Source organism: Colletotrichum karsti, assembly GCF_011947395.1.
Source record: "Colletotrichum karsti strain CkLH20 chromosome Unknown Scaffold32, whole genome shotgun sequence".
Lineage (NCBI taxonomy): Eukaryota > Fungi > Ascomycota > Sordariomycetes > Glomerellales > Glomerellaceae > Colletotrichum > Colletotrichum karsti.
This window is the reverse complement of record NW_024065932.1, coordinates 420,805-444,388: the sequence shown is the minus strand read 5'-3', so window position 1 is coordinate 444,388 and position 23,584 is coordinate 420,805. Positions and strand designations below refer to the sequence as shown.

Here is a 23,584-nt window from a genome sequence, read left to right as displayed (position 1 = left end):
TCGCTGCGGCGCGGACTCTGTTGACTCATCTCGCTCTTCCCCGGCACCTCAACGATCCCGCTAACCCTTCTGTCTCCCTGTTTCTCGTACTTCCTCACCAAGCCGACGTACTTGATCCAGCAATCTCCCAGCATCTCCCCGCTCAACTTGAGATCATCCCTCTGGGAAACCATCATCGCGATACTCTTCGACCACCCACACTGCCACACATCCGCACCTTGCGAACAACCTGCGCCGTGCGACTTCCGATGCCGAGACTGCTCTCTCTCGATTCTGAGCCGCCCCTTCTCCAGCTCAGTCTCGGCGTGGAGGACGACGCGCCCGATGTCGAGCAGCTCCGAGATGGCGAATTGAAAGTCGGATGACTCCGCAGTTTGGAAATCCGGATCGCGATCAAAGATGTGGAGGCTTCGCCATGGCGTTCGGGAGGGAATCGGAGTCGGTGGTCGAGAGTAGGAATGTGAGCCGCGGCGCGAGGTGTAGTATTGCCCGGAAGAGGTGGAACTCGAATGGTCGCAGACGTATCGGTGGTAATGCGTCGGCCGACGGCACCTGAGACGGCACCTGTAGAGGGTACTCGATAACTGACAACACCCGTGGGACCGGCAGCTCTTCGAGTGAGACGACCGCGGGACCGGACAGGAGCAGTTCGACGGTGTCTCGTACGGGTTGACGTAGTGTGTTCTTGCAGAGGAGATGATGGGCCGGACGTCGCATGACATCGTGTGCGTGTGGACTTGGTAGCACATTGTGAGGCGAGTTGACTTGCACAGTCTTGTTCGAGTCGGAGGATGTTTTAGACGGGGTGTTCTGTTCTGGTGAGGAAACTGTTCTAGAGTCTTGACTTGATATCAAGGATATGGATGAGAATGAATGCTGTTCATGACAACTTTTCTCTCGGGACGTTTCCCGCTGCAGATATATCCCATCCTCGAAGACTTTTGGTAAAAAACCATTGTTCGAATCGCCTCGGAGGCTCAGCCAGAGGGCATGACCTCGAAGACAAAGAAGCTGTTCGCAGTGTTCGCGATGCGTGTGGGGCCCATCTGCCTACGGGTGGCCCGTGCGGTCAGGATGCCTTTTGGAGGGTTCTGAACAGCGGTCTTTGATGTCGTGCAGCGACCCCCTTGTTCGCAATCGAGAGGGAAAGGGGATTGGTTGGAAATGGTCTTGGCTCTCGGTATCTGTATAAAGGGTATGAAGTGAGGCAGCCGTGGGGCTTAAAGAGTGTGGTAGACTGAGGTACGGTGTAGAGAGCGGTGAATGGGGCAAAGAAGTATAGTGGTAGCGGTGAATGGGAGGGGCAAAGAACGCCTTGATTAGGGATGCGGCGATGTTGTATTGAAAGAAACGAATCGAGGAAGTTTGATCACATGATTTTGTTTCATTGATTAAGAATTTTTGGCGCAATGATGTGGTTTCTTGGTTGCTTTACTGCTAAAGATGGGTAACCCGTCATATGAGCTGGGCTATGTATGTCACTGAGGGTGACGTCTCGCATCCCTCAAGGAAGTCGGGCGACATCTCAAGCAGCCATCTAGCTGTCCTATAAATTATCAACTTTCCACAATCGATTGCCTTTTTCTTGTCAAGGCCAATCCATCTTGGAACTTTTGGGGGGGTGTTCAATAGCAAATTCCAGTCTGATGACTGATAAAGTCGCTTCCAAGTAGGAGCCTGGGAGGGAACAATGTATTTTGTATTGAGTTCATGTCGAGTCGCAACTCCATTGTTCTCCGCTGCTCTGCTTTATCTCCGAAGTATTCGCACTGGAGTAAATTGGTACATACGCATGAAATGGGCTTTGAAGGTGCTGATTGCTGTGCTGGAAATAGTATACGAACTGACTTACGCATACAGCCCGTAGATGTGACATAGAGTGATACAAACCACACCTAGCCATGGAAGATAGCCACAACATTGAATGTGTGTCTGGTTGTTTCGGCATACATTAATGACTTTTTTATTGGTTTGCTACACTGTAGTAACGTTTACAGTAGGCGATGGATTGAAGTACATGCATCATGCATCGATTGGTTACTGTGTCGTGTTGTGATGACAGCGGCATTCCTCTAACCATCAGATCCAAGCTAATTGACTCTGTATATCTTCTCTCGTGGTTTTCTTCGTTTCCAAGGTATTGTTTACTTGAATAAACTAAAGCAGGTACGTGGGGTTGGTTGGCATTGCGGCTATTTACCCTTGAGGATCGGCTAACGATTCGCTGTCTTCTCTTTACATCTCACACCACCAGTTTCCACGATGGATAGCGAGTCTCCCAAGGTGAAGGATCCATGGTTGGTTCTTGTTCATCTCGATACCCTTCTTCCCTTTTTAATTTATTCGAACTCTGGAGGCTTGCATCATGCCAATTGATAGAGATTAAACTCACAAGCGGGCAGGAAGTCGTCTGGCGGACATAGACTGCCATCTTTGGGATTCTCAACCTTTGCAGGACTATATAGTCGAACAGGTGTAATAAACAGTGGCCGTGTCTCCATTGAGAGGGGTTCTTCCATTGTTTAGGACGTCCTTGAAGTTCCGGCGGGTGGCTCAATAAGTTAGCGGTAGTGGGTTCGCAGTGATCTGATATGAGGTCTGTCTAGTCAACGCTTTCTCGAATGAACGTACTCGAGAACGTCCAGTATCTCCATTTTTGAAGTATTATTTCTAGATTATCACAGAAAAGATGGTGACTCCGAAAGCCCCAGGTAGGCTGGCTGCATGAAACAGCAAGTCGCAAACAGGTCGCGGGCCGAGCCTGAGGGCGGGAGCAAGTCTACATTGCGAGAAGACGGCTAAAGAGATACTGTCGTTTGGTTGGTCTCCCTCGCCCTCATTTCTTATATGTACTTGTATCTTCGAGTGAACGGTGTGACAGACCTATTGAAATTGACGTGCTAGTTGTAAATGAAGTACGAGCTGAATCAGAACGCGGAATTTGAGCCATATTGCGAGAAAACACATGCCATATAAGACGTGAGAGTTGCCCAACAAGGGTCAGCGTAAGATGCCTGCTCCTCAATTCTTCTCCACCGGTTGGCCGCATATTTGAGGATGTCCGGGCTCATTCCTGACCCTGTATCCGAAGATAAGATAATGCTTCAATGCGAGGCAGCAAGACATTCGTCTTGAAGTGGTATTCGTTCCGGAATATACCAAAGACGGTGGACGAAAGAGCCTTAGACGGAGAAGTGCTACCGACCTTCTGGGTATCGAAGTCTAGAGACGCAGGAGTAGGTAGAATAGACTTTTCTATTTGATTTCAGTTTTGAAAATTAGCGCCTCAACGGACCTTTCAAGATGAAAAGCGGTAGCGAAGTTCTTTCCAGTGCTGGAGCCAGCTTAATATACAAACTGGCATCGCAACACCATTGATACCGTTGAGGAAAAAAAGCCGAACATCAGAGCATTATAGTCCATGGGTGTTTGGTGCTTCTGGTTTCTGAGTTATGGCGAAAGGTAGGTTTCACTATAGAAGGCAACCTGGAAGTCACCATTTAGTTTATTGCGTGGCTTGTAGTTCTTAACCTGGAAGTCACAAGTGTTCGTGGTAGGTGAGTCTGTGAAGTACAAATCAGTATGTATGACATGGAATTAGCAGCTGGGAAGCACAGGACGACTCTCCATAGACTTCGGGAGAGTTCTGCGAAGGTATTCATGGTCTTTACAGAAGAGCTTAAGTTGAGCCCTCCACAACCAGTTCTGCTTTAGTCCGTTCGCTTTCCAGGCGCTAGTAGGCTCTGACAAGCAACAGAAAAATAGTACAGCTGGACAAGACCCTTCATACAAGACAGAAGGCTCCTGTTCTTCTGAAAATCCGTGAAGTTTCTGAACTCGTAGAACGTTTCCTTACTGAGCCAGTCAACGAAGTCCACCATCATGCTACAAGCCTTGTCATCGACTCGAGGGACGCTAAATGTGTTTTCTGAAATCCAGCCATAGGCAGCGCCATTGGCGGGAAAGAAGAGGTTGAAGACCCTGACAACAGGCGCTTCGGCCAGGATCGTCAGCGGCCACGGATTAGTGGTAATGCGCGTGCAACAGGCGGCTTCCAACTTGTTGATGTACTCGGATACGTTGCTTGCGACTTCTTTTATATCATGGACTAAATCGACTTTCGGAAATCGTGGCAGATTCTGTACTGAGAAAGTTATCGGCCAAAACACCAGCATTGTGGTCCATGCATCTTCGACTAGTGGTGCTACTTTTCGAGTTGTGGTAATAGATGGTTTAGGTTAGGTTCCCACACCAAGGGAAGGCAAGGTGCAGCCGAAAGGTCATGACCAAAGTCGGATGCTCGCAATGTGCATTGTAGTCTAGAATGAATGACGAAAAATGGTTGATTGTTTCTCGACGGATGGCATAATTGACCTAGATCTTGGTTTGGAGATAATATCAGATCTGTTGTATGCATCGTTGACTGATCACCAGAGTTACCTTGGCGATCTTCATTCTACACGCCAAGAGAGCGACACCGCCAAGCATGTTCTGGGGGGGAATTCGTGACGAGCCTCAGCGGTCTGCGACGATGGCACGTCGTCAGGAGTCAAGACATCTTAATAACCTTATGCTAAGACCGATACCGAGCCTCAAAATAAGCACAAACCATCTCAGAATTACCTCGCTGACATGCATGGATTCCACGGAGATTTATGATACAATCATCCATTTTACGAGAAAGAAGGGAAATGAGAAAGAAGCCAAAGGCGGACCAATATGTCGCTCACGTCTCAATATCAACCCCGTTCCGGCCGACTTGCCGAGGCCAAGCCAATCGCTCGAACCTTTCCCACCATTCCGCCAAAACTTCACTCCTTACCCAAACAACCAAGAACCCAAAAACAGACAACCCCCGTGAGAGCTGTGCCCGTCCCACGACGTCGCACCCGCCCCGAGGATTTTCGACTCTGCAACACACATCATCCCCGTGTTCCCGGGTCTGATTGGTCGCTCCGTCCCCTGAAACCGTCTGGGGGGCAGGGGTCAGGGGCTCGTCGGATCTGAAGCGAAGAGCAGCAGCGCAAAAGAAGAGTTGAACCCCACCACGTCGCATCTCTCTTCAGACGACAGTTGAAATCGAGCGATTCGGCAAGGAAGAGAGGCTCAGGAAAAAGAGAGAAGCCATCGTCGCGCTAGTGCCAAACGCCGCCGCGGCTCAAATCCAGGCCGCCAGGGACAGCCTTACCGCATCCAGCACCAACCGACAAGCTCTCGAGACCGTTCCTGTAGCAAGAGTCTCTCTTTTGCTCTCCAAGAGTAGAACTTCCATCCATCCTTCCACGCTTCGCGCGGGTTCCTTCGCCTTTCCCATCGTCCTTCATTGCCCCCGGCACCCATCATCCGAGCATCCAAGAATTTGGCTCAATGCTGACAAGGCGCAGCATCCCAGTCGACGCTCTCTCTGATCACTGAGAAGAGCTCACGGTGAGTCGGTGACAGAGAGTCAGGAGCCTCCAACCCCAGGATGCCCACCTCACTACCACCACAAACCTTCTCGCCTCCCTTGAATATCTGGAGCAGGTTTTGGCGATGTTTAGACTCGTGCCGGGGTGGTCCCGCGATCAGCGTGGCCCTATGCTTATTTGCCAAGAAACCCCTGGAACTGATGTGATGCTTAAAAGCCGATCATGTCCCTCTCCCCAACACATCGTGACTTTTTGTTCCGGTATCCATTCGTTCTTTCGAGGTCCTTCAGGCAAGGTTCTAATTTTTCGTTTCTTCTTCGATTCCACGACTTCGACTATTCGACTTCTACGTTCCCTTCTTTAAGAGACTCCTCGAGACTTTTTATAATCCATCAAGATGCAGCTCTCTTTCGTCGTCCTTGCCGCTGGTGCCGGTGCCGCTCTCGCAGGTAAATCATTCCCAACATCAACAGGAACATCCCCAAAGAGAGAGAACTAACAAACGCTCCCGCCAGCCCCGCAACTGGCCCCCCGCCAAAACGCCTGCTTCATCGTCGGCAACACCGTCCTGCCCCAGGAGGTCTCGGACGCCGTGACCTCGCTCCAGAACAAGGTGACCTGCGACACCTCCAAGACGACGCTCTCGGGCGTGCCGGACGTCAAGGCCGGCGCCGTGACCTTCTCGTCCATCAACTTCGCCGACGCCAAGGGCCAGTCCCCGCTCGCCTTCGCCCTCGACAAGTTCGCGACCAAGGAGCCGCTCGCCTCCAACGACCTGGCCACCTTCCAGAACCAGCTCGACGCCTACGTCGCCACCGAGGCCGGCATCCGCTCCGTCGGCGGCAACCTCGGTATCAAGGTCCCCAAGTTCTTCCTCTCCATGCAGGTACAGCGCATCGCCACCGCCCAGGGCAACCCGCCCACCGCCGCCGGCCAGCAGGTCGACCACCTCCGCGACAAGGTCACCAAGAACGCCGGCCGGGAGGACAAGGCCCTGCTCGACCAGGTCACCGCCCTGGCTGCCAAGCTCACGTAGAGAAAGACGCTGGAGAATACGTAATTCGAAAAGGGGATGTGGCTGGTCAAATAGTGGAAGTAATGTGGAATTGAATCATTATTCAATCGTTCAATATCGTCGAGAACCGAGAAAGACGTGATCCATGCCGCCCAATCCGCGGTTATACTATACAAGGCCATGTGAGTTGTAATTAAAACGTGGAGAAGAGAGGAGAAGACCGCCGCTTCTTTTTCTTGATCCCGAGCACCGCATCCATTGCACCATATCAAAACGCCTGCCCATCAAGCACACCTCTCAAGCGATCTATACACAAACCATCAAGCTTCTGGTGTCCCGAGTCTTTGTTCGACCGGTCTACTGCTTCTGCTGCTGCGCCTTGAGCGCCTCCTGCTCGCGCACCTCGGCTCCGGAGGCCCTCCACCAGACGTCGCCGCCCCACCTGATCAGCCGCTCGGCGGCAACGAGGGGAGAATCGACGGCCGGGCGGACGTCGAGGTGGAAGACGGGTTCGTCGTCCTCGTCGTTCGGGGCGGAGTAGTAGTCGATGACGTATCGGATCTCCCTGGTCGTGCCGCCGACCTTGCGGGAGACGAACCAATCGTGTCTGTCGAAGGGGGGTTCGGTTCTGCGTTTCGTTGTCAGTACTAGGACACACAAGTAGCGGGAAAACGGGGCAGACGTACTCGAACTTGGCGGGATAGATCGCACCGAGGACCTGCATCATCCGAGCCTTGGGCGTCAGGTCCTTTGGCCTGCCTTGGAAGCGGATCAACGTTGGTATCTCCTCCGTGCCGTCCTTCATCTTCTCGACCATTTCCTCTGAATTCTTCTCGCCGCGGCTGCACGCCTGCCAGCCCTTGTACAGCCCCTTGTTGAAGCGCTCTTCCCAGCCGACGATCTCGGCCCAGGCGCCTTCGTTCAGCACGTTGTGGACGGATACCATGGACTCGACGGCGGTGACGTCGGTGTCGGTGTAGCCTTTGCGGAGCAGGGCGTTGTACATTTGCTGGGGCGAGGGGTACTCCCAGTTCCCGTCGCCGGTGCTCCTTGGTATCGTGGAGGGCTCTCGGTCTGTGGGAAGGGCCATGGTCTGGTTCTTGGCGCGGTCCTGGGAAAGGTCCTTGAACATGTAGTTCAGGGGGTTGAGCTGGGAGAGGATGGACTTGGACTCGGGCTTCGGCTGGTCGTGAGGTACGGGACATGACGACGGGGGAGGAACGGCGGTGTGTCGCTGGTCGTGAGGGACAGGGCATGCTGAAGGCGGAGGAGGTGCGGCGTTGCGTTGATCGTGAGGGACGGGGCAGGCGGATGGTTTCGGCGTCGCGTTGAGGGCGTCCATAGTCTTGTTATGCATAGGGCAGCTGGGCTAGCATGGAGTCAGCATACGTGCGAGGGCATTCCGATGGAGGGGAGGCGTACAGGAGGCGACCCAGCATGAGGATGCGCCGCGGAGGCGGGAGCCGTGGCAGGTCCGTCAGCCCAGAACCAACCCATTGTAAAGACTTGTGTAGGATTAAATAGAGTTCGTAAGGGAAAATATGGTACAAGAGGAAGTTCGGCGCGAGAGGGAATGCGAAAAAAGCGCTTTGGTGGGATATCGTAGAGAAGAAAAAAAATGGATAAGAAATATCGCGGATAAGAGCACAAGCTTGGCTTGGTGAGGTGGGTTCCAGGTTCTGAAGTGGTAATCGTAATCGACAGCGACGGCAGTGGTTGGCACGCGCGCCCAAAAACTTTTAGCGGTCCCAGTTGCCCGCTGCGCGCTGGCCGGAAGGACCCGCGACTCACTTTGTCACTCTCCGGCTTTCCGCGTGGGCGGAATGGAAAAAGAAATAAAAATAAATTGCCAGTGTCATCGACTGGCAGCCACATGTTTTCCCGAGAATTCTCCGGATAATTCCACCAGCGAAATCGCTACGTCACCACACTGCTGAACGCCATTCCCCTTGTGCCCGCGATCCTTCGCGCCAGCTGCATAGTCTAACGCCCGACCAGCTCCGACACTCACCACCACCACCACCACCTCCCCAATCTGCTGAGAATGACACCCGACTCTCGCTCTTCCAACCCCATCCCTCCCTCGAGATGAGACTGGCCTTCGTCCTGGGCCGGTTCTGTCCACCTCCGGGCTTCCGAGCGCCAGCCGGCGGCACCGCGCGTTTATACTCCACCTTCCGAGGGACCGCCCGCAGTCCTGCAACTCGACGCATACCATGGCGGAACAACCGGTATACGAAGTACACGCTACGCGCAGGTGGTGCGGGGGTGAGCGCGCTGGGTACGGCTGCCTTCTTTGAGCTGTCACAAAAGGATAATGGGGGCACGGATCAGACGGGGGAGAAGCGCATGTTGGAGGCGAGCAGGTCCGAGATCAAGAAGGAGGTTGCCGAGGACGATCGGGGCATATCGAGGGCGTGGCATACCGTGAAGCTGTTTGTGGACGTCTACATCTGGGAACCCATCTGCACTGGGCTGAGGTTCCTCCACCTTGCTGCCATCTTTGTCCCTGTCATCATCGCGGTCCCCGTGATATGGATTGGCAAGCGGCAGCCTGATCGCGACAATGAGAGGAGCGGAACATTGTGGTGGTATGGCTTCCTGGTCCAGTCTATGGAATGGGCTGGGCCCGCTTTCATCAAGGTATACACCCTTCGAGCTTCGTTCGATGGCATGAAGCATCGCTGACAGTGACAGCTCGGCCAATGGGCAGCATCTCGCTCCGATGTCTTTCCCGACGAAATGTGCGAAATCATGTCGAAACTACACTCCAACGCACCGGCCCATTCCATGCATGCCACCAGGCGCACCGTCTCTGCCGCATTTGATGGACGTGATTTTGAAGACATTTTCGAGGAATTCGACGAGAAACCCCTCGGAGTTGGCGCCATCGCTCAAGTCTACCGCGCCAAGCTGAAACCAGACCTCGCCGCGCCCAACGCCGATATCCCCGACGAGCCAAAGCCTCTCCGCCAGAAGGTGGCCAAGAATGTCGACGCGGCCCTCAAGAGCACGCCCAAGAGGGTCCCCTCGACGTACGTCGCCGTGAAGGTGCTCCACCCCCGCGTGGAGAGGATCGTCCGCCGGGACCTGCGCATCATGCACTTCTTCGCCTCCGTCCTCAACGCCATCCCCACCATCGAGTGGCTCTCCCTGCCCGACGAGGTCGCCCAGTTCGGCGAGATGATGAAGCTCCAGCTCGACCTGCGCATCGAGGCCGCCAACCTCGCAAAGTTCCGCAAGAACTTCAAGGACCGCAGCACTGCCTGGTTCCCCTACCCCTACACCGAGTTCACCACCCGCAATGTTCTCGTCGAGGAGTTCGCCCAGGGCATCCCCCTCGCCGACTTCATGGAGAACGGCGGCGGCGTCTTCCAGCACGACATCGCCTCCGAAGGGCTAGACGCCTTCCTCCGCATGCTCCTCATCGACAACTTCGTCCACGCGGACCTGCACCCGGGTAACATCATGGTCCGCTTTTACCAGTCCGACGAACCGGACCTCAAGTTCCGCCGCCACGACAAGCACCCGCAGGAGCAGAACGACGTCACCGAGCAGGTCCTCGCCAGGCTGCGGCCCTTCCGCCACAGGAAGGACCCGGCCGCATGGGACGCGGAGCTGAAAAAGATCGACCACGAGGGGTTCCGCCCGCAGCTCATCTTCATCGACACGGGTCTCGTGACGGAGCTCAACGAGACGAACCGCAAGAACTTCCTCGACCTCTTCCGCGCCGTCGCCGAGTTCGACGGCTACAAGGCCGGCAACCTCATGTGCGAGCGCTGCCGCCAGCCCGACGCCGTCCTCGACAAGGAGATCTTCGCCCTCAAGATGCAGCACCTCGTCCTCGGCGTCAAGAGCCGCACGCTCGCCCTCGGCAACATCAAGATCGGCGACATCCTCCAGGAGGTGCTGGGCATGGTCCGCGGGCACCATGTCCGGCTCGAGGGCGACTTCGTCAACGTCGTCATCAGCATCTTGCTCCTGGAAGGCATCGGGCGGAGCCTGAACCCCGACATGGACCTCCTCAGCAGCTCGCTGCCCATCCTGCGACAGCTGAGCGCGCAGAGCGGCACCGAGATGGCGAAGCATGGCGATTTCAGCATGTTGGTGGTGTGGATGGGCCTGGAGACGAGGCGGTTCTTGCAGGCTAGCATCGAAGATGTGAGCTACTACTCCCCTACTCGGAGACTGAATGATGAAACTGATAAACTTGACAGGTTGAGCGATGCGTCAAATACGATCTCCTTTCTCCAAATGTGTAATGTAAACTGTACAGTACGGATAGACGAATGCATACGTCGGCGCTCGGGATGTGGCGGGATAGAGATGCAACTCATACAACAGAGACCTTGAATAAATACCGTTTTAATTTTGTTTCAGAAATCGAGTTCTGCTCAGCGTTTGATGTCAGCATCTTCTATCGATCACTGCCGGTCTTCTGATCTATCTGGAGGATCCCATTCCGGACGGTTTTGGGGCAGGGTTCGAAAATCATATCAAAAGCTTCGTGGGATGCTACCTATGCTACGTGGCCCTATGGGCGGTCAAGCTCGACTCGATACTGGTGCTACTCTACAACAGGCTGTAGGTAAATTTCCATCTCCGACCCAGCAGTCAATGTCCGACATCCTCCCTCTCACAAATCACAGGCTTTCAGCCGCGAGCAGAGACCCTCAATCCCGGCCGCGACTCCCGCAACTTCCTCACTGTCTCAGTGTCCATAGCCGTGTTCATCACGGCGATCTTGTCCAACAATGTCGCTGCCGAGCCTTGGACCAGCTCCAGCAGTGGCCATCCACTCAAGTTGTTCGGTTCGTAGTCGGCCCCGCAGAGCGCGATATGCCGAATGAACGGACAGTGTTCGAGGACGACGGAGAGGCTGTCGTCGGTGATGTTGGTTCCGCCGTGAATGCTCAGGTACTCGAGACGAGGACAGGCGGCAACGAGGTGGATGAGACCCATGTCCGTCAGGGGCTGGCGGAGCTCCGGGTTGCCGGCGGTGATCTGGATGACGTTGTCGGTGAATGCAGCACCTTTGCGAAGGATCTCATCGACGTGAGCGCTGGGAGTGTTTGTTAGTGGAACGGTCGTGGGTATGAACTGAAGGGTAAAAGGGGACGGGGCATTGGGGTCGTACTCAGAGAGCTTGAACAGCGGGCCGAAGTCGAAGTAGGTGACCGGATGACCGTCCCAGTCGACGACGTACTTCATGAAATCGGCGTCAGAGTTGACGCTGATGACGCCGTCGTATTGCCTCTCGTCGAGCATCTCGCTCGCGTCGGGCACCTCCACGGCTTCATCGACAGGAACCTTGGTCTCGGGGCTACGGTGACGCTGCATATCGAGGGGATCTGGTGCCATTACCGCGGCCGCGCCATCGATGCACCGTTTCTTGGCCTTGTGAAGCGTCTGCGTGGCCGGGTCGTACTTGATGTCTTCGTCGCAGGCATCATCGCCAGTTTTAAGTGCAACACCTGCGGGGGAGTGAGCGCGTTTCCTGGTCTCCTTCTTCCCCAGCTCCTCAATCTGCCCAGCCTGCGTACCATCTTCCTCGGCGACGCGAGGTCGGTAATAATGCGTCGTCCTCAACACAACTTTTCGTCCTGTCGATCTCAGCTCTTCGGATTGTTGCTGTTGCAACCGAGTCCTCTCTCGACGCGTCATATTCTTCCAGCGTTTGTTGTGTTCCAGACGCCAGGCTTCCATATCCTGTTTGCTGAGGCCGGCAGGGGCCAGGATGCCGCCCTTCCCAGAAACCCCGGAGAAAAATCCCTTGGGGGACTTCGGGGGGTTTGCGATTCGTGTCATGTTCGCCACTGCCACCTTGTCTATTCTCGTCAATTGCTTCGTGTTGTTCATCAAGTACGCTCTGCGCCATTGTCGCTGCGCCCTGTTTCTTAGGCCGGCAGGAGGTGTAGGAGTTGCACGCTGAAGAGCCTGATCTGCAGATACGAAGGCCTGATTGGCAGACCTGAGGGCTTCTTCTGCGTTCATACTCATTTCGAGTATCTTCGCATTGATGTTATCGGGCATCTTGCCTGTGCGTCGAGAGGTTTCTGGGGATGTCGGTTTTGGCGGTGGTTCGGCCCGGGAGCTCTGAGGAAGAAGTTTGGAAATCAGGGGAAACGGAAAGGTGTTGTGGTTGGCGCTGGGAAATCTCGAAGACGCTCAAGTACAGATATTTCCGTTGCCCTTTCCTTCCCAATTAGAAGATGCGATGGAGGCCTCGTCTTTGTCACTCTTGCCGACCTCAGGCGCTCAGCAGGAAGTTGTTGCCCAAAGCAAGCACGTTTTGTGGCTCGACCCTGCATTCATCATCCATATTTGATTACCTACGCACACAAGATCACTTGGTATAATTAGATGGGAACAATGACATTATCCGATGACTATTGTGAGAGAGTCTCTGACCTTGATGCTTGATTCTGAAGCCAGGACACAAGAGTCCGTTATTCAAATCCTCCCTCTCACACTCAAACACACTTCCCTTTCTCCTCATTTAGCATCTACGTCTTGAATCTTTGAAATGGAGAAAAGTAATCCCATTTGTTACGGGCTATGTGTCAGCAGGTTGACTATTTGAAAAGACTAATGCTCCAGATTTCCTTCTACTGAATTACTCTCACATTCTCATTTGCAATTCACTCATATCCAGTTTAATGCTCCCTGACTTGAATGTGATAGATGTTTTCTTTCATCCCCCAAAGAGTCCAAACTTTTATGTCAAAGCGTGCCTGCCTGCAAATTTGTCTGTGGTGTAGCATCTGTGAGTCACAGACAAATTATTCATGCCTGTCAGACTCTTTGACATCTTTGACACTTGCTTGGACGTTGAATCATTGCGATGAAGCCAAGGAATTGCATGACAGTCACTTTGGAGTCGTCTTTGCTGCCAAGACAGAAACCAAGCTGTATGACGTGTCTCAGCACTAGCTGGTTGGGCAGATAGAACGAAACTGAGACATAGACACTGGATGATTCAGACTACCTTTTCTCTAAGCAGACTTTTTACACATGTTCTAGAAACGCCGGGAGTGGTGCCGAGCGACTCTGGCGGAACCAGCCCGCAGAATTCCGCCGGAGCCGGAGCACTATGCAATAGGTAGCATATGCTTCCGAGAATAACAAACAAGCACTGGATCAAATCCCATGTTCCCCGCTTGAGAAAACCAGTCCCATGAGAATATTACGGCTCTGACCTAAGTTCTAGAGACCATTAAAGCTTGAGCCTAAGGTAAACCCCTTCGTTGGTCCCTGAAGACTGCAGATATGGTTGACATGCGTGGGGTGATGCGGGGAGCATACCTCCCTCCTGACTTGCCAACTCACTTTTAGCTCAGGCCGTGTAGATCTTTAAGGCGCTGTGTGAGAGTTCTATGTGGCTAAGAGGGCAAGGTAGACTACTAATAAGACCGATATTGTCCCTTCCCACGCCTATCCGACGTGTCAGTTGCATCATTCGCACGTCCCAAACGGCGTCAAAGCTACTGCCAAGACATCATCCGTAGCGGAATATGTGATAGGTCAACATCGTGAGACTTCAAGCTTAGACGACTGCGACGGCAAGATTACCCTGGCAGAGAGACGAGCACAAGAATGTGGCTACGTAAAGTTGCGACGCACAACAACATCGGCCAAAGGGGTCATCCCTGACAACCTGTCCCAAAACCGGTTGCACATCGCCAAAGGCAAAGATAGCCGATGCTAAAATCTGCCCTACACCGGTCATTAGGCTGACGTGGGTCGGGGACATGCCTGCACTTTCGTGACGGGCCGGTCCCTTGATTATTATCGGGCCCTCTCGTTGGTCCAAGTCTCAGCTGCGTTGCAGCTGAGCCGTCTTACGCCTTTTTCTTTTTTGCCCGTAAAGCAACTCTGGTTGGTAAGCTTTGCGCTTGGTTCATGGTTCGCGCCGGGTGGGAAAGTCAGCAAACAGGCTTCCGCCGGTGGCTGACTCGACCGGTCTGTTGCGAGGTTTGAGGGCTCACGATGGTTCAGAAGGCTTCAATGACGGCTCAATGGGCGATATAACTATCGTGAGAGCATAGTGTTGAGCTACCCAGTTTGAGATCGGGAGTAACCTCTCTCAGTTACCGCATGTGCTGGTTAAATCAAGTATCTGGGGCTTGTTGATCGCGTCTTGTACTTTGAGAGGCATCATAGTGTTTGTATCTCGCGAGAATCAGAACCATATTCCTCGGAGTATTTCATCTTTCTCGTTCATCATATCATCGTACCACGATCTTGATGTATCGTGAGATCTTCGAGAGAGTACCTTAGGCGATCACCAAAATTGTAAAGCGACTTCCTCGCCGCAGCGGTTGGTGGACGTATTATGATTACCATCTGGCTCGTAGAATAGCTGTAATAACTCACAGGCTCTCGCGGCACCATGATTTCTCGTTCACGAGGGACTCGAGGGCGAATGCGAAGTAGTTCGATTCGAATACACGACCTCCCCACAACGTTCACTTCCTTCCATCACCATCTCCCTCAATCCTCCACCTTTCCCAACGCCAGTCCCCGGCCCGCCATCGGCCCTCATCTTCTCCTCCGAATCTTCCCTATTCCAATCTCCCAGTTCCATCACTCCTGCAGGTTGGTTCAATTTGTGATCCTGCCACGAAACCCAGCGCGGCCATCCTACCATTCCACCAACTTATGCCGCAGCCGCACCCGCGGCACCGGGCTTCGAAAAGGCCGCAATAGCACCGTCCAAAGCCTCGGTAAGCTGACCAGTACTCTGCTGAGCGATCGGGCGGGCGATGGCGGGGACCTTGCTGAGAAGAGTGTCGCCCAACTGCCCACTGCTAGCCTTCTGCTGCTGAAGGGCATCCGCGACGACAGGGGTGACGCCGAGCTGATCAAAGACGGGCTTCTTCTGAGTGAGATCGCCAAGAGTGGTTTGGACCTGTCCGACGAGGCCATCGGCAGTCTGCTGGAGACCAAGGGCACCGAAAAGTCCCAAGTTGTTGGCCCCCTCAATCATCGTGGTGGCCGAACCAAGCGCGGTCTGCGCGCCTTGGGCGGCGTTAAGCACGCCGACGGCGGAGTTGGGATCGGTCGCAGAGAGACCCTTGACAGCGGTATCGAGTTGTTCGAGAGAGGTCTGAACCATGCCGAGTGCGGTAGTAATCGTGCTGGCCTGCCTGGCGATGATCGGGGCCGCAGTAATCACCCACGCCTGGAGGGCGACGAGAAGAAGCTGGAGGGCGTACATTTTTCGGGTTGATGGGGAGAAGTTGCTAATTACGTTTACACAGCGATGAACAAATGGATTCAAAGGGCCGCTGGCGGGTAGAGGTAAGTTTGAATAGTGGAGAGAACGACGACGACTTGAAGACTCGATATGGAAATGGTGTGTGGCTGTTGCACGATTATATCAATATCTGGGTTAAACCGGCCAAGGCTATTCACTGGCTCTTTTCTCCCATCACTTTCCACATTGGGACACAATGGGGCGTTGAAGCTTGACTGTAAGTTGTGTGTGGACGGCAGCTACTTTTCTCCTTAGAGTTTCCTTTTTTGGGTAATGAGACACAAAGGAACGTCTTGGGTCCTCTCCCCTGACCGCATGGTGGTCCTGATCGGGACAGCTTGGGAGAGAGCTTGACACGGCGTCGCCCAAGGAGGCTGGAATCCACCGCCCGGCTCCGGATGTCAACCGTCTTGTCTTCCTCAATGAGGTAGATGGCAGAGGGCAATAACTCATCCGAGTTATGGTTGCAACGGTTGCGTGGGATGACATGTGTAGTTTGAAGGGTCAACCTTGATGTTATACCAGGAACTGGGCAGACAACCACTGGACCGCCTTTTACCCGACAGTCATACCACGGGGATCATTAGACAAGCTCACGAACGGTATGCCTAGTGTGTTGCGGGGGAGCCAATAAACTTCATTCCTTCGGCGATCTTGGAGGTTTATTGGAGCCTCTGCAAGGAACGCTGGCTGTGGATCTGGTGAGAAGCCGCCGTCCTCATGTGGTAACGGTATCAAAGCTGAAACGAATTGTTGCGCGGACCGGCCGTTGTTCAGTCGAAACACACAAACAGAGTTGAGTGCATGATGAGCCAATCGCAAGTTGGCTTTTGGCGCCTCGCCCGCTTATTGCAGAACAACACCAGACAGAAATGCCAGAAAACTGCCAGATCTGCCAGAGGAACCAGACGATGCCATCGCCTCGGCAGGACAATGACGCTTGTGATATCGGCCTGGGCTGTCAGACGAGTAGTGATTGCCAAGCTGCCGGGTTCCGTTTTGCAGCAGCCAACCCTCTTTTCACCTTTCGCACTCGCTTAATCTTTGACAAGCTGACAGGCGCGAAAGGGTCGTTCTGTCGGGTAAGCTCCCCTGATATACCTCGAACAGATGGCCGGCCTGAAGACAGTTAACGGCTTTAACGGACATCCCATCCATTACCAAATTTGGTCATCTTTGTTTGCTTGGTCCGGACAATCTCTCGTCTTATGTTGGAGCTGATGTTGTTCCTTATGAGCCCTATGAGGACGGTATTCTGCATGGAAGATCAACCGGCACGGGTATCGTAAAAGCTTATTAGCTGGGAACGGTTTGTAGATCCATAAGCCCCTGAGTCTAGCCTATTGTAGTATATGTTTACATTCCATGGGAGATGTTGTGTTAATCGGAATTCTGTTGTTTTATCAGAATTCTATCATGCACAAACTCGTCCATGTCCATATCATTTGGGCGAAGCACACAATGTAACTCGATTGTAATCATTCCGACTGGCATGTTCGATAATACAGGTTTCTACTCGACCCTTTGCTACCAGGTGAAGCGGTGAAAGTGGCGCAGTATGAATGTACAATACCGCTTTCGATCAAAGTAACTGCTGATAAGTGGTTGAAACCATACTTTTCTTCTGCGCCAAGTATTCACGCTGAACGTCGGTATCGGTTTCGCGTATCAAAAATTTCTTTTGGAGTGATGATAAAGCAATAAATCTCATTCTGGTCAAACAACTCGCTGTAAATGTCCTTTCTTGACGGCGTTTGATCTCAATGTGCTGCGTCTCGGAAATCGGCTGCGCAGCAGTTCCGAGCGGTTTCGACCATGATCGCAGATTGCTCAAGCGGATAGTGACAATGAATCGTATCAAGTGAAAAGCTCTGACGTTGCGATATCTAGACAGGAGGTTCGACATCCTATCGAGAGGTGACTTTCCTACGGTGGTTTGAAATGTCCGTATGCAACTTGACAAAATACAAACCGGGTTGTTAAAGCTTATGAGACGGGAAGCAGGACTGATGAAGATAAAGGAAGCAGCTGAATAGATTCAAGATGCAAGTTCAAGACTGTTGGGAAGAGCTATGAGTATCATGTCTTATCTCGGTCCTATGAGCATTGTGGCACCTGATTCTAGCCCCTATGCCTCCGTCGTATCAAATCCTTCATGCGGTGTCTTTTGGAGTGCGTGGTTGTTTATAGATGAATGCTGAGACACAATGCAGGGCCTAAGAGAAAAATGTTATAGGCAGATCATCAGTGCCTCCTAATTGTCACGATATCCATAGAAAGACGAACGAAGTTCGAAGCTGTGGGGTTGAGTTATGTACTTTGACTCTACGGTTGAATAACATCGTCATCTAACAAGGGCTTTCACTTCAAATTTAGGTGAATTCACTCGTGAAAAGACCCCAAATGTTGTCGGAAGCCTTCAATGTTCGGAATCCTACCTTCATCGCCGATAGTAACGCGTTCCGAAACCCGAGAGCCTCAAGTTGAAGTTGACTCATACCGTGTAGAGGACCTCATGCACCAATCGCAACTTTCCGGCCGGCGGACGACGGGCCTGTGCCGTAAGTGATGAAACTGAGAAGAACCGGGCGCTTGCCACCGGAAGGAGATCTTTGACCATCACTTAACGGAACATCCACATGTTTGCAGGAATTTCTTGAGATTCTCGAACTACTGTAAGGCTCACCTTCTGTATCCAGGTCGTCGAATGTGTTGTTCGAGATGTTGAGGTTTTGAACTGTTTACTCCGTCACCGGAACGCGAAAGTTGAAGTCCAATTTCCGAGATTTGTATGACGAGTCGTGCCGGCTCTCTCGTGGTCTGACGGCCAAAGGTTACAGGGATGGCCCTGCATAACGAGAATTAAACGCAATGAATCAATGAATTACACCACCGAAATATTCAGAAACTCTGGCAGTTGGTGTCGGCATTTGCTGTCTCTCACGGAAGAGTTCGCATCTAGAGACTGGAATATCTATTCTAAATGCATCATCTCAAAGGATTTGATTAGCAACCCCTTCAAGTGTATCATTACTGCAAACAATCAACCTACTCCACCTACCACGTTGTGAACTGGCCTTGTTCTGAATGATACCCTGGATCGTGGGGTGGCCAGATCTTTCGTCGCTTTCTGTGGTTGCAATGCCCTAGCCGGAGAGGTTCAGAGCCTAGACTCGACTCAAACAACGCAGGAGGTCGCAAGTCGGAAGCTTGAATCGAGAAAACCAGAGACTTTTCGACGGAAGCTACCGACAGCGGCACATCGAATCTTGACCGGATAGAGTCGTGGCCCGGTTCGTAAAGTCCCTCAATCACGCAAAACCTCGCGTTAATCTTGCACAACCACCCAGCCGAGTCCCACAGCAGCTGCGAAGCGCTTCGAAAGCCCCATCAAAGGTGAAGCTTAACATAAAAAGAAGGTCACAACGGAGTACCCGTCATTGATAGCGCGAATGGCGACATCAGTTGCAGTGCAACAAGCCCCGCAATCGGTGTCACCATAGCACTCGCCATGCTCGACACCGACAACACGGTCACCCGGCATGGTGGAAATAAATGATTGATCTCCCTCGGCGAACTTAAGCGCCCGGCTTGGCTCGAATCTGTTCCTCTAGCGGTCCTTGGCGTTCCTATCTCTCAGTCGTGCTTTCGACTGAGTTGCGCGCGAGATGTCGACCACCGAGGGAGCCTCTCTTGGCGCTAAAGTCATCGCCGAGGCGAACAGCAAACCGATTGTTGTTACCGCTGTAGACTCTAAGTCTTCGGAAGCGTCCCCTTCGAAAGCAGACGGCGTCGAATCGGGCGACGAGCTCTTGGCTGACGATGTTGAATACGTGAACGGTCACCCGGTGATTCGTAATGGTAACGTTGGCCGAGAATTTTATTGCTGCTGGTTTTGCTGACTGTTCGCTCAGGCGTCGACGTCTCCAAGTTCGTGGTGTCGGATCGTGACGATGGCGACCCTGCCTTAACCTTCAGATCGATCGTTCTGGGTACAGTGTTCACGGCCCTGTCCAGCGTCATCACCATGTTGTACACTTTCAAGCCAACCCAGATGCAAGTTTCGGCAGTCTTTCTACAGCGTAAGCTCCCATCCAGTCCAACTCAACCACAAGAAATCTCGTAACTAATTATCCGGCAGTCTTGGTCTTCGTGTTCGGCGAAGCATGGGCTTTGGCAACTCCTCGTCCCGACCGATTCAAGTGGAAATGGCTGCAGACAACCCTTCGTTTCGTCAACAGCGGACAATCGTTTGGCATCAAGGAGCATGTTGTCGCATCCCTCATCGCCTCGTCTGGAAACAATGGTCTTTCTGGTGTTGAGATCTACGCCGTCGAACGTCTCTTCTACGACCGCGCAGTCACTGCCACCACGGCGATCCTCGCTACTTTTTCGATCTCCCTTTGCGGCTTCGTGCTTGCTGGCGTACTTCGACCTTTGATCGTCTACCCCGCTGAGATGGTCTACTGGTCAACACTTCCACAAGTGGTCTTATTCCAAAACCTTCACTTCGATCGCATCGCCAACCGCGACCGCCTGATGAAGTTCGGCATCGCCCTTGGTATAGCCGCAGTATGGGAGATCTTCCCAGCCTACATGGTGACTTGGTTTGGTGGTATCTCGGTCGTTTGCCTTGCATCAATGGGGGCCCCGACTGGTACACGTACTGTCATCTCCACCATCTTTGGCGGAGCGTCCTCGAACGAGGGTATGGGCTTACTCAACTTCTCGCTGGACTGGCAGTACATCCAGAGCACCTACCTGTCATTGCCATTCAAGCAACAGTTGAACTCGTGGATTGGCTACGCTATCTGGTATATTGTCATGCCGGCACTCTTCTATAGTAATACGTGGGGTGCCAAGACATTCCCCTTCATGTCGACGTCCCTCTTCGCCAGCAACGGCACTAGATGGTCGACGACATCGGTCCTGAACGACCGTGGGGTAATTGACTACGACAAACTAGACCAGGCCGGTCTTCCTCACTTGACATCCAGCACAGTCTGGGGTTATCTCACTGCGAGCATGGCCATTGGCGCCTTGATCACTCATGTCATCATCTTCTACGGCAAGGACATGGTCGATGCATGGAAGCAGGCCCGCAGCCGGACGCAACCAGACATTCATTACCAGGCCATGTTGAAGTACAAGGAGGTTCCAATGTGGTGGTACATTGCGCTCTTTGTTCTGACCTTCATCGCTGGCCTGATTGTGAACATCAAAGGCGAAACCACTCTCCCGGTTTGGGGGTACATCATATCACTGCTCCTAGGCGGCTTCATCGCACCCTTTTCATGCATCCTTTACGGTCTTTACGGAACTGGCGTCAGCACCAATCAAATCTCGAAAATGGTTGCCGGCGTCGTGCATCCTGGCAGGCCTCTGGCAAACCTCTACTTCGCAAGTTGGTCTCATCAGGTCATCCTCCTGGCTGTCAACCTAGCCAACTGGCTTAAGGTTGGCCAATACACTAAGATCCCTCACCGCGTGATGTTCGGCACGCAGATCTACGGAACCCTTCTCGGTGCAGGTCTCAACTACGCCGTCATGACCACGATCGTCAACAACCAGCGCGAGATTCTCCTCGATCCCAAGGGAACGAATGTCTGGAGCGGCTCTACCATGCAAAGTCTCAACTCCCAGGCCATTACATGGGCGCTAGCCAAAGAGATGTACGGGATGGCAGGCCGCTACGTCATCGTTCCTCTGGGCTTGCTCATCGGCGCTGCTATGCCCGTGATTCACTGGGGTCTCATCAAACTGATCCCGCGATTGAAAAACTGGCCGATCAACACCACCATTATTATTGCCTTTTCAGGAAACGTTTACTTCGGCAACACTTCATGGATCTGGTCCTCGATTGCAGTCGGTGTCTTCTCGCAGTTCTGGCTTAGACGTCGTCTTCCGCGCATCTACAACAAGTACAACTACCTCATTGGAGCGGCGCTGGATGGAGGATCTCAAGTTGTGATTTTCATCTTATCTTTCGCTGTCTTCGGTGCAAGTGGCAAAGAACACCCGTTTCCAACTTGGTGGGGGAATCCATCGGATACTAACCCGGATCACTGCCTATGAGATTTCATCTGACTTCAGCAGAGATCCCATCAGACTTTGGTAAGATATGTTTGGATTTTCTGACGAAGCCTGATGGAATCCCTACTGAAGCTGATGATGTGGGGATCATCCAGCGTAAGAAAAATCTATAGTCCATGTAAAAAGCACAGGAGCAACAAAAGCCGTTGCCAGAGATGTATGTTTAAGGACTGTATTGTAGAGACGTTGAAGCCTTTCGCTCCCTACGTTTCTACGTACGCTCTGATTCATGGTGAAAGCTGCCAATTTTCACACTCAATTGTGGTATACAAGCCACTCACCCTGTCCACTCGTCATCGTCATCATCCGCCCCCGACGGTGTGTCGGCATCACTGTTGTGGACGGGTTCGATGTCGATCAACATGACGCGCTTCCGCATCGTCGGACAGATCCGGACGGCCCTATCACTAACTTTATCTGAATCTGTCTCTTCGTCAGTGATGCTTTTCGAGCTTTCCCTTGACCTTTTGCCAACCAGGTTGGGAGATCTCTTCCGCTTCATTCCCACGTTTCCCCCCTTTCCGCCACGCTCTGCCACGAGCGCGGCCACGAGGCCCGGCACGCTTCCTTTCGCCTGTGCAAGGCTTCTCATCACATCCAGAGCCTCCTCTTCAGTCTTCCCGTCCATCATCATCTGCTTCATCCTATCCCAGAAGGCCTTTCTTCTCGTGAACCACGACCGGCTGTACGCCTCTCTGCGCCATCTCGCTCGATACTTGTCTTCGAGTTGCTCGACTGGCGGCTGGTCATGTAGACCGTACTTCCACTCGGCCCATTGTTCTTCTACCATATCGGGATGCTTGTAAAATTTGAAGATTGGCCGTTCCACTCCGTCCGCCCCAGTAACAGTCAAGGAACTGAAGTACTTCGGATCATCGTAGGGGCTTGGGGGCTCGGCATGTGGTGCCAGCTGTTGCGGGCGAACGTCGGACTGTTTCTCAGAGGGCTGTGATGACATTCCATCAGCGTCCAGGTTGATACCAGAATCGTTCGTAATTTCCGTTGGCTTCGGTTTCGCGACGACGGGCTTTCTCTTCGGTTGGTAAGGTCGACGATTCGCGGCAACATTAGGCCGCGGAGCCTTCTTGCCGGTACTTCTAGCCCTTTGTGGAAGGACGGCCGCCACTTTTGGTGTTCCGCCCGCCTGTATTTCGCTTTCTCTAGCCATCAAGTCCTCATACTGCTGAGGAGCGGGCGTCAAGCTCCGAGAACCATTCGGGAATGCCGCCGGCAAAGCGGGCGGAGATGGAGACGGAAACGGAGACGGTGGACCCTGCGTCTCGATGTTCGGAGCCGGCCCCGATGACAGTCCCTCCTTCGCCAAAAGTTCTTCGACATTAATTCCATACACATTCTGAAGACCTGCGTTAGTCAACATCTCACAAAAGTCAGTTACTCATATGACAACACTTACTTTGATCAGTCCTCTTAACAACTTCTGCTCCAGCTTCCACTTTTCCTCAAACGTCGCCTTCCAGCTCTGTACTTCGCGCTTCCACTGCGCTTGCTTCTCGCCAATATCCTCAACTTCTCGGATGTACTTCTTCTGCAGTTCGATCACGATACCGGCCAGCTCGTTTTCGGTTTCAGGCTCTGCGTCGGTGGTCGTTGTTGCGCCTGAGGCCGTTGCCGGCGGTGGGTCGATGTCATCATCGTCGCTCTCACTGTCGGAATAGTCTACGAGCCGGCGACGTATCGGCGCCGGCGCAGACGCAGGCAGTCCGTCTAGTCTTAGGATTGGCATTGTGATGTGCGATAATCTCGTTACCACACCAAATCTGCCCCATGGCGATCGGTAGACTTCAACTA

General features: G+C 53.0%; 7 protein-coding genes across 7 annotated transcripts; 3 read left to right on the top strand and 4 right to left on the bottom strand.

Moving 5' to 3' along the window:
• Positions 1 to 5,805: 5,805 nt before the first annotated feature.
• Positions 5,806 to 6,444, top strand: CkaCkLH20_09203 (uncharacterized protein; the record flags this gene model as incomplete). Its single annotated transcript, XM_038891918.1, has 2 exons — positions 5,806 to 5,857; positions 5,924 to 6,444. 2 exons carry the CDS (start codon positions 5,806 to 5,808, stop codon positions 6,442 to 6,444), a joined length of 573 nt encoding a protein of 190 aa, XP_038742851.1.
• A 336-nt stretch (positions 6,445 to 6,780) lies between these two features.
• Positions 6,781 to 7,920, bottom strand: CkaCkLH20_09202 (putative cytochrome c/c1 heme lyase; the record flags this gene model as incomplete). The annotated part of the gene is made up of 3 exons (XM_038891917.1): positions 6,781 to 7,051; positions 7,110 to 7,792; positions 7,846 to 7,920. 3 exons carry the CDS (start codon positions 7,918 to 7,920, stop codon positions 6,781 to 6,783), a joined length of 1,029 nt encoding a protein of 342 aa, XP_038742850.1.
• A 591-nt stretch (positions 7,921 to 8,511) lies between these two features.
• CkaCkLH20_09201 (ABC1 family protein) lies at positions 8,512 to 10,685 on the top strand (the record flags this gene model as incomplete). The annotated part of the gene is made up of 3 exons (XM_038891916.1): positions 8,512 to 9,066; positions 9,121 to 10,584; positions 10,641 to 10,685. 3 exons carry the CDS (start codon positions 8,512 to 8,514, stop codon positions 10,683 to 10,685), a joined length of 2,064 nt encoding a protein of 687 aa, XP_038742849.1.
• A 391-nt stretch (positions 10,686 to 11,076) lies between these two features.
• CkaCkLH20_09200 (uncharacterized protein) lies at positions 11,077 to 12,456 on the bottom strand (the record flags this gene model as incomplete). Its single annotated transcript, XM_038891915.1, has 1 exon — positions 11,077 to 12,456. The coding sequence occupies one exon, from the start codon at positions 12,454 to 12,456 to the stop codon at positions 11,077 to 11,079; it is 1,380 nt and encodes a 459-aa protein (XP_038742848.1).
• Positions 12,457 to 15,082: 2,626 nt separating this feature from the next.
• On the bottom strand, positions 15,083 to 15,643 carry CkaCkLH20_09199 (cell wall serine-threonine-rich galactomannoprotein mp1; the record flags this gene model as incomplete). The annotated part of the gene is made up of 1 exon (XM_038891914.1): positions 15,083 to 15,643. One exon carries the CDS (start codon positions 15,641 to 15,643, stop codon positions 15,083 to 15,085), a length of 561 nt encoding a protein of 186 aa, XP_038742847.1.
• Positions 15,644 to 19,350: 3,707 nt separating this feature from the next.
• Positions 19,351 to 21,757, top strand: CkaCkLH20_09198 (peptide transporter mtd1; the record flags this gene model as incomplete). The annotated part of the gene is made up of 3 exons (XM_038891913.1): positions 19,351 to 19,543; positions 19,597 to 19,764; positions 19,824 to 21,757. 3 exons carry the CDS (start codon positions 19,351 to 19,353, stop codon positions 21,755 to 21,757), a joined length of 2,295 nt encoding a protein of 764 aa, XP_038742846.1.
• Positions 21,758 to 22,052: 295 nt separating this feature from the next.
• Positions 22,053 to 23,519, bottom strand: CkaCkLH20_09197 (uncharacterized protein; the record flags this gene model as incomplete). The annotated part of the gene is made up of 2 exons (XM_038891912.1): positions 22,053 to 23,129; positions 23,190 to 23,519. 2 exons carry the CDS (start codon positions 23,517 to 23,519, stop codon positions 22,053 to 22,055), a joined length of 1,407 nt encoding a protein of 468 aa, XP_038742845.1.
• Between the last annotated feature and the right edge of the window lie 65 nt (positions 23,520 to 23,584).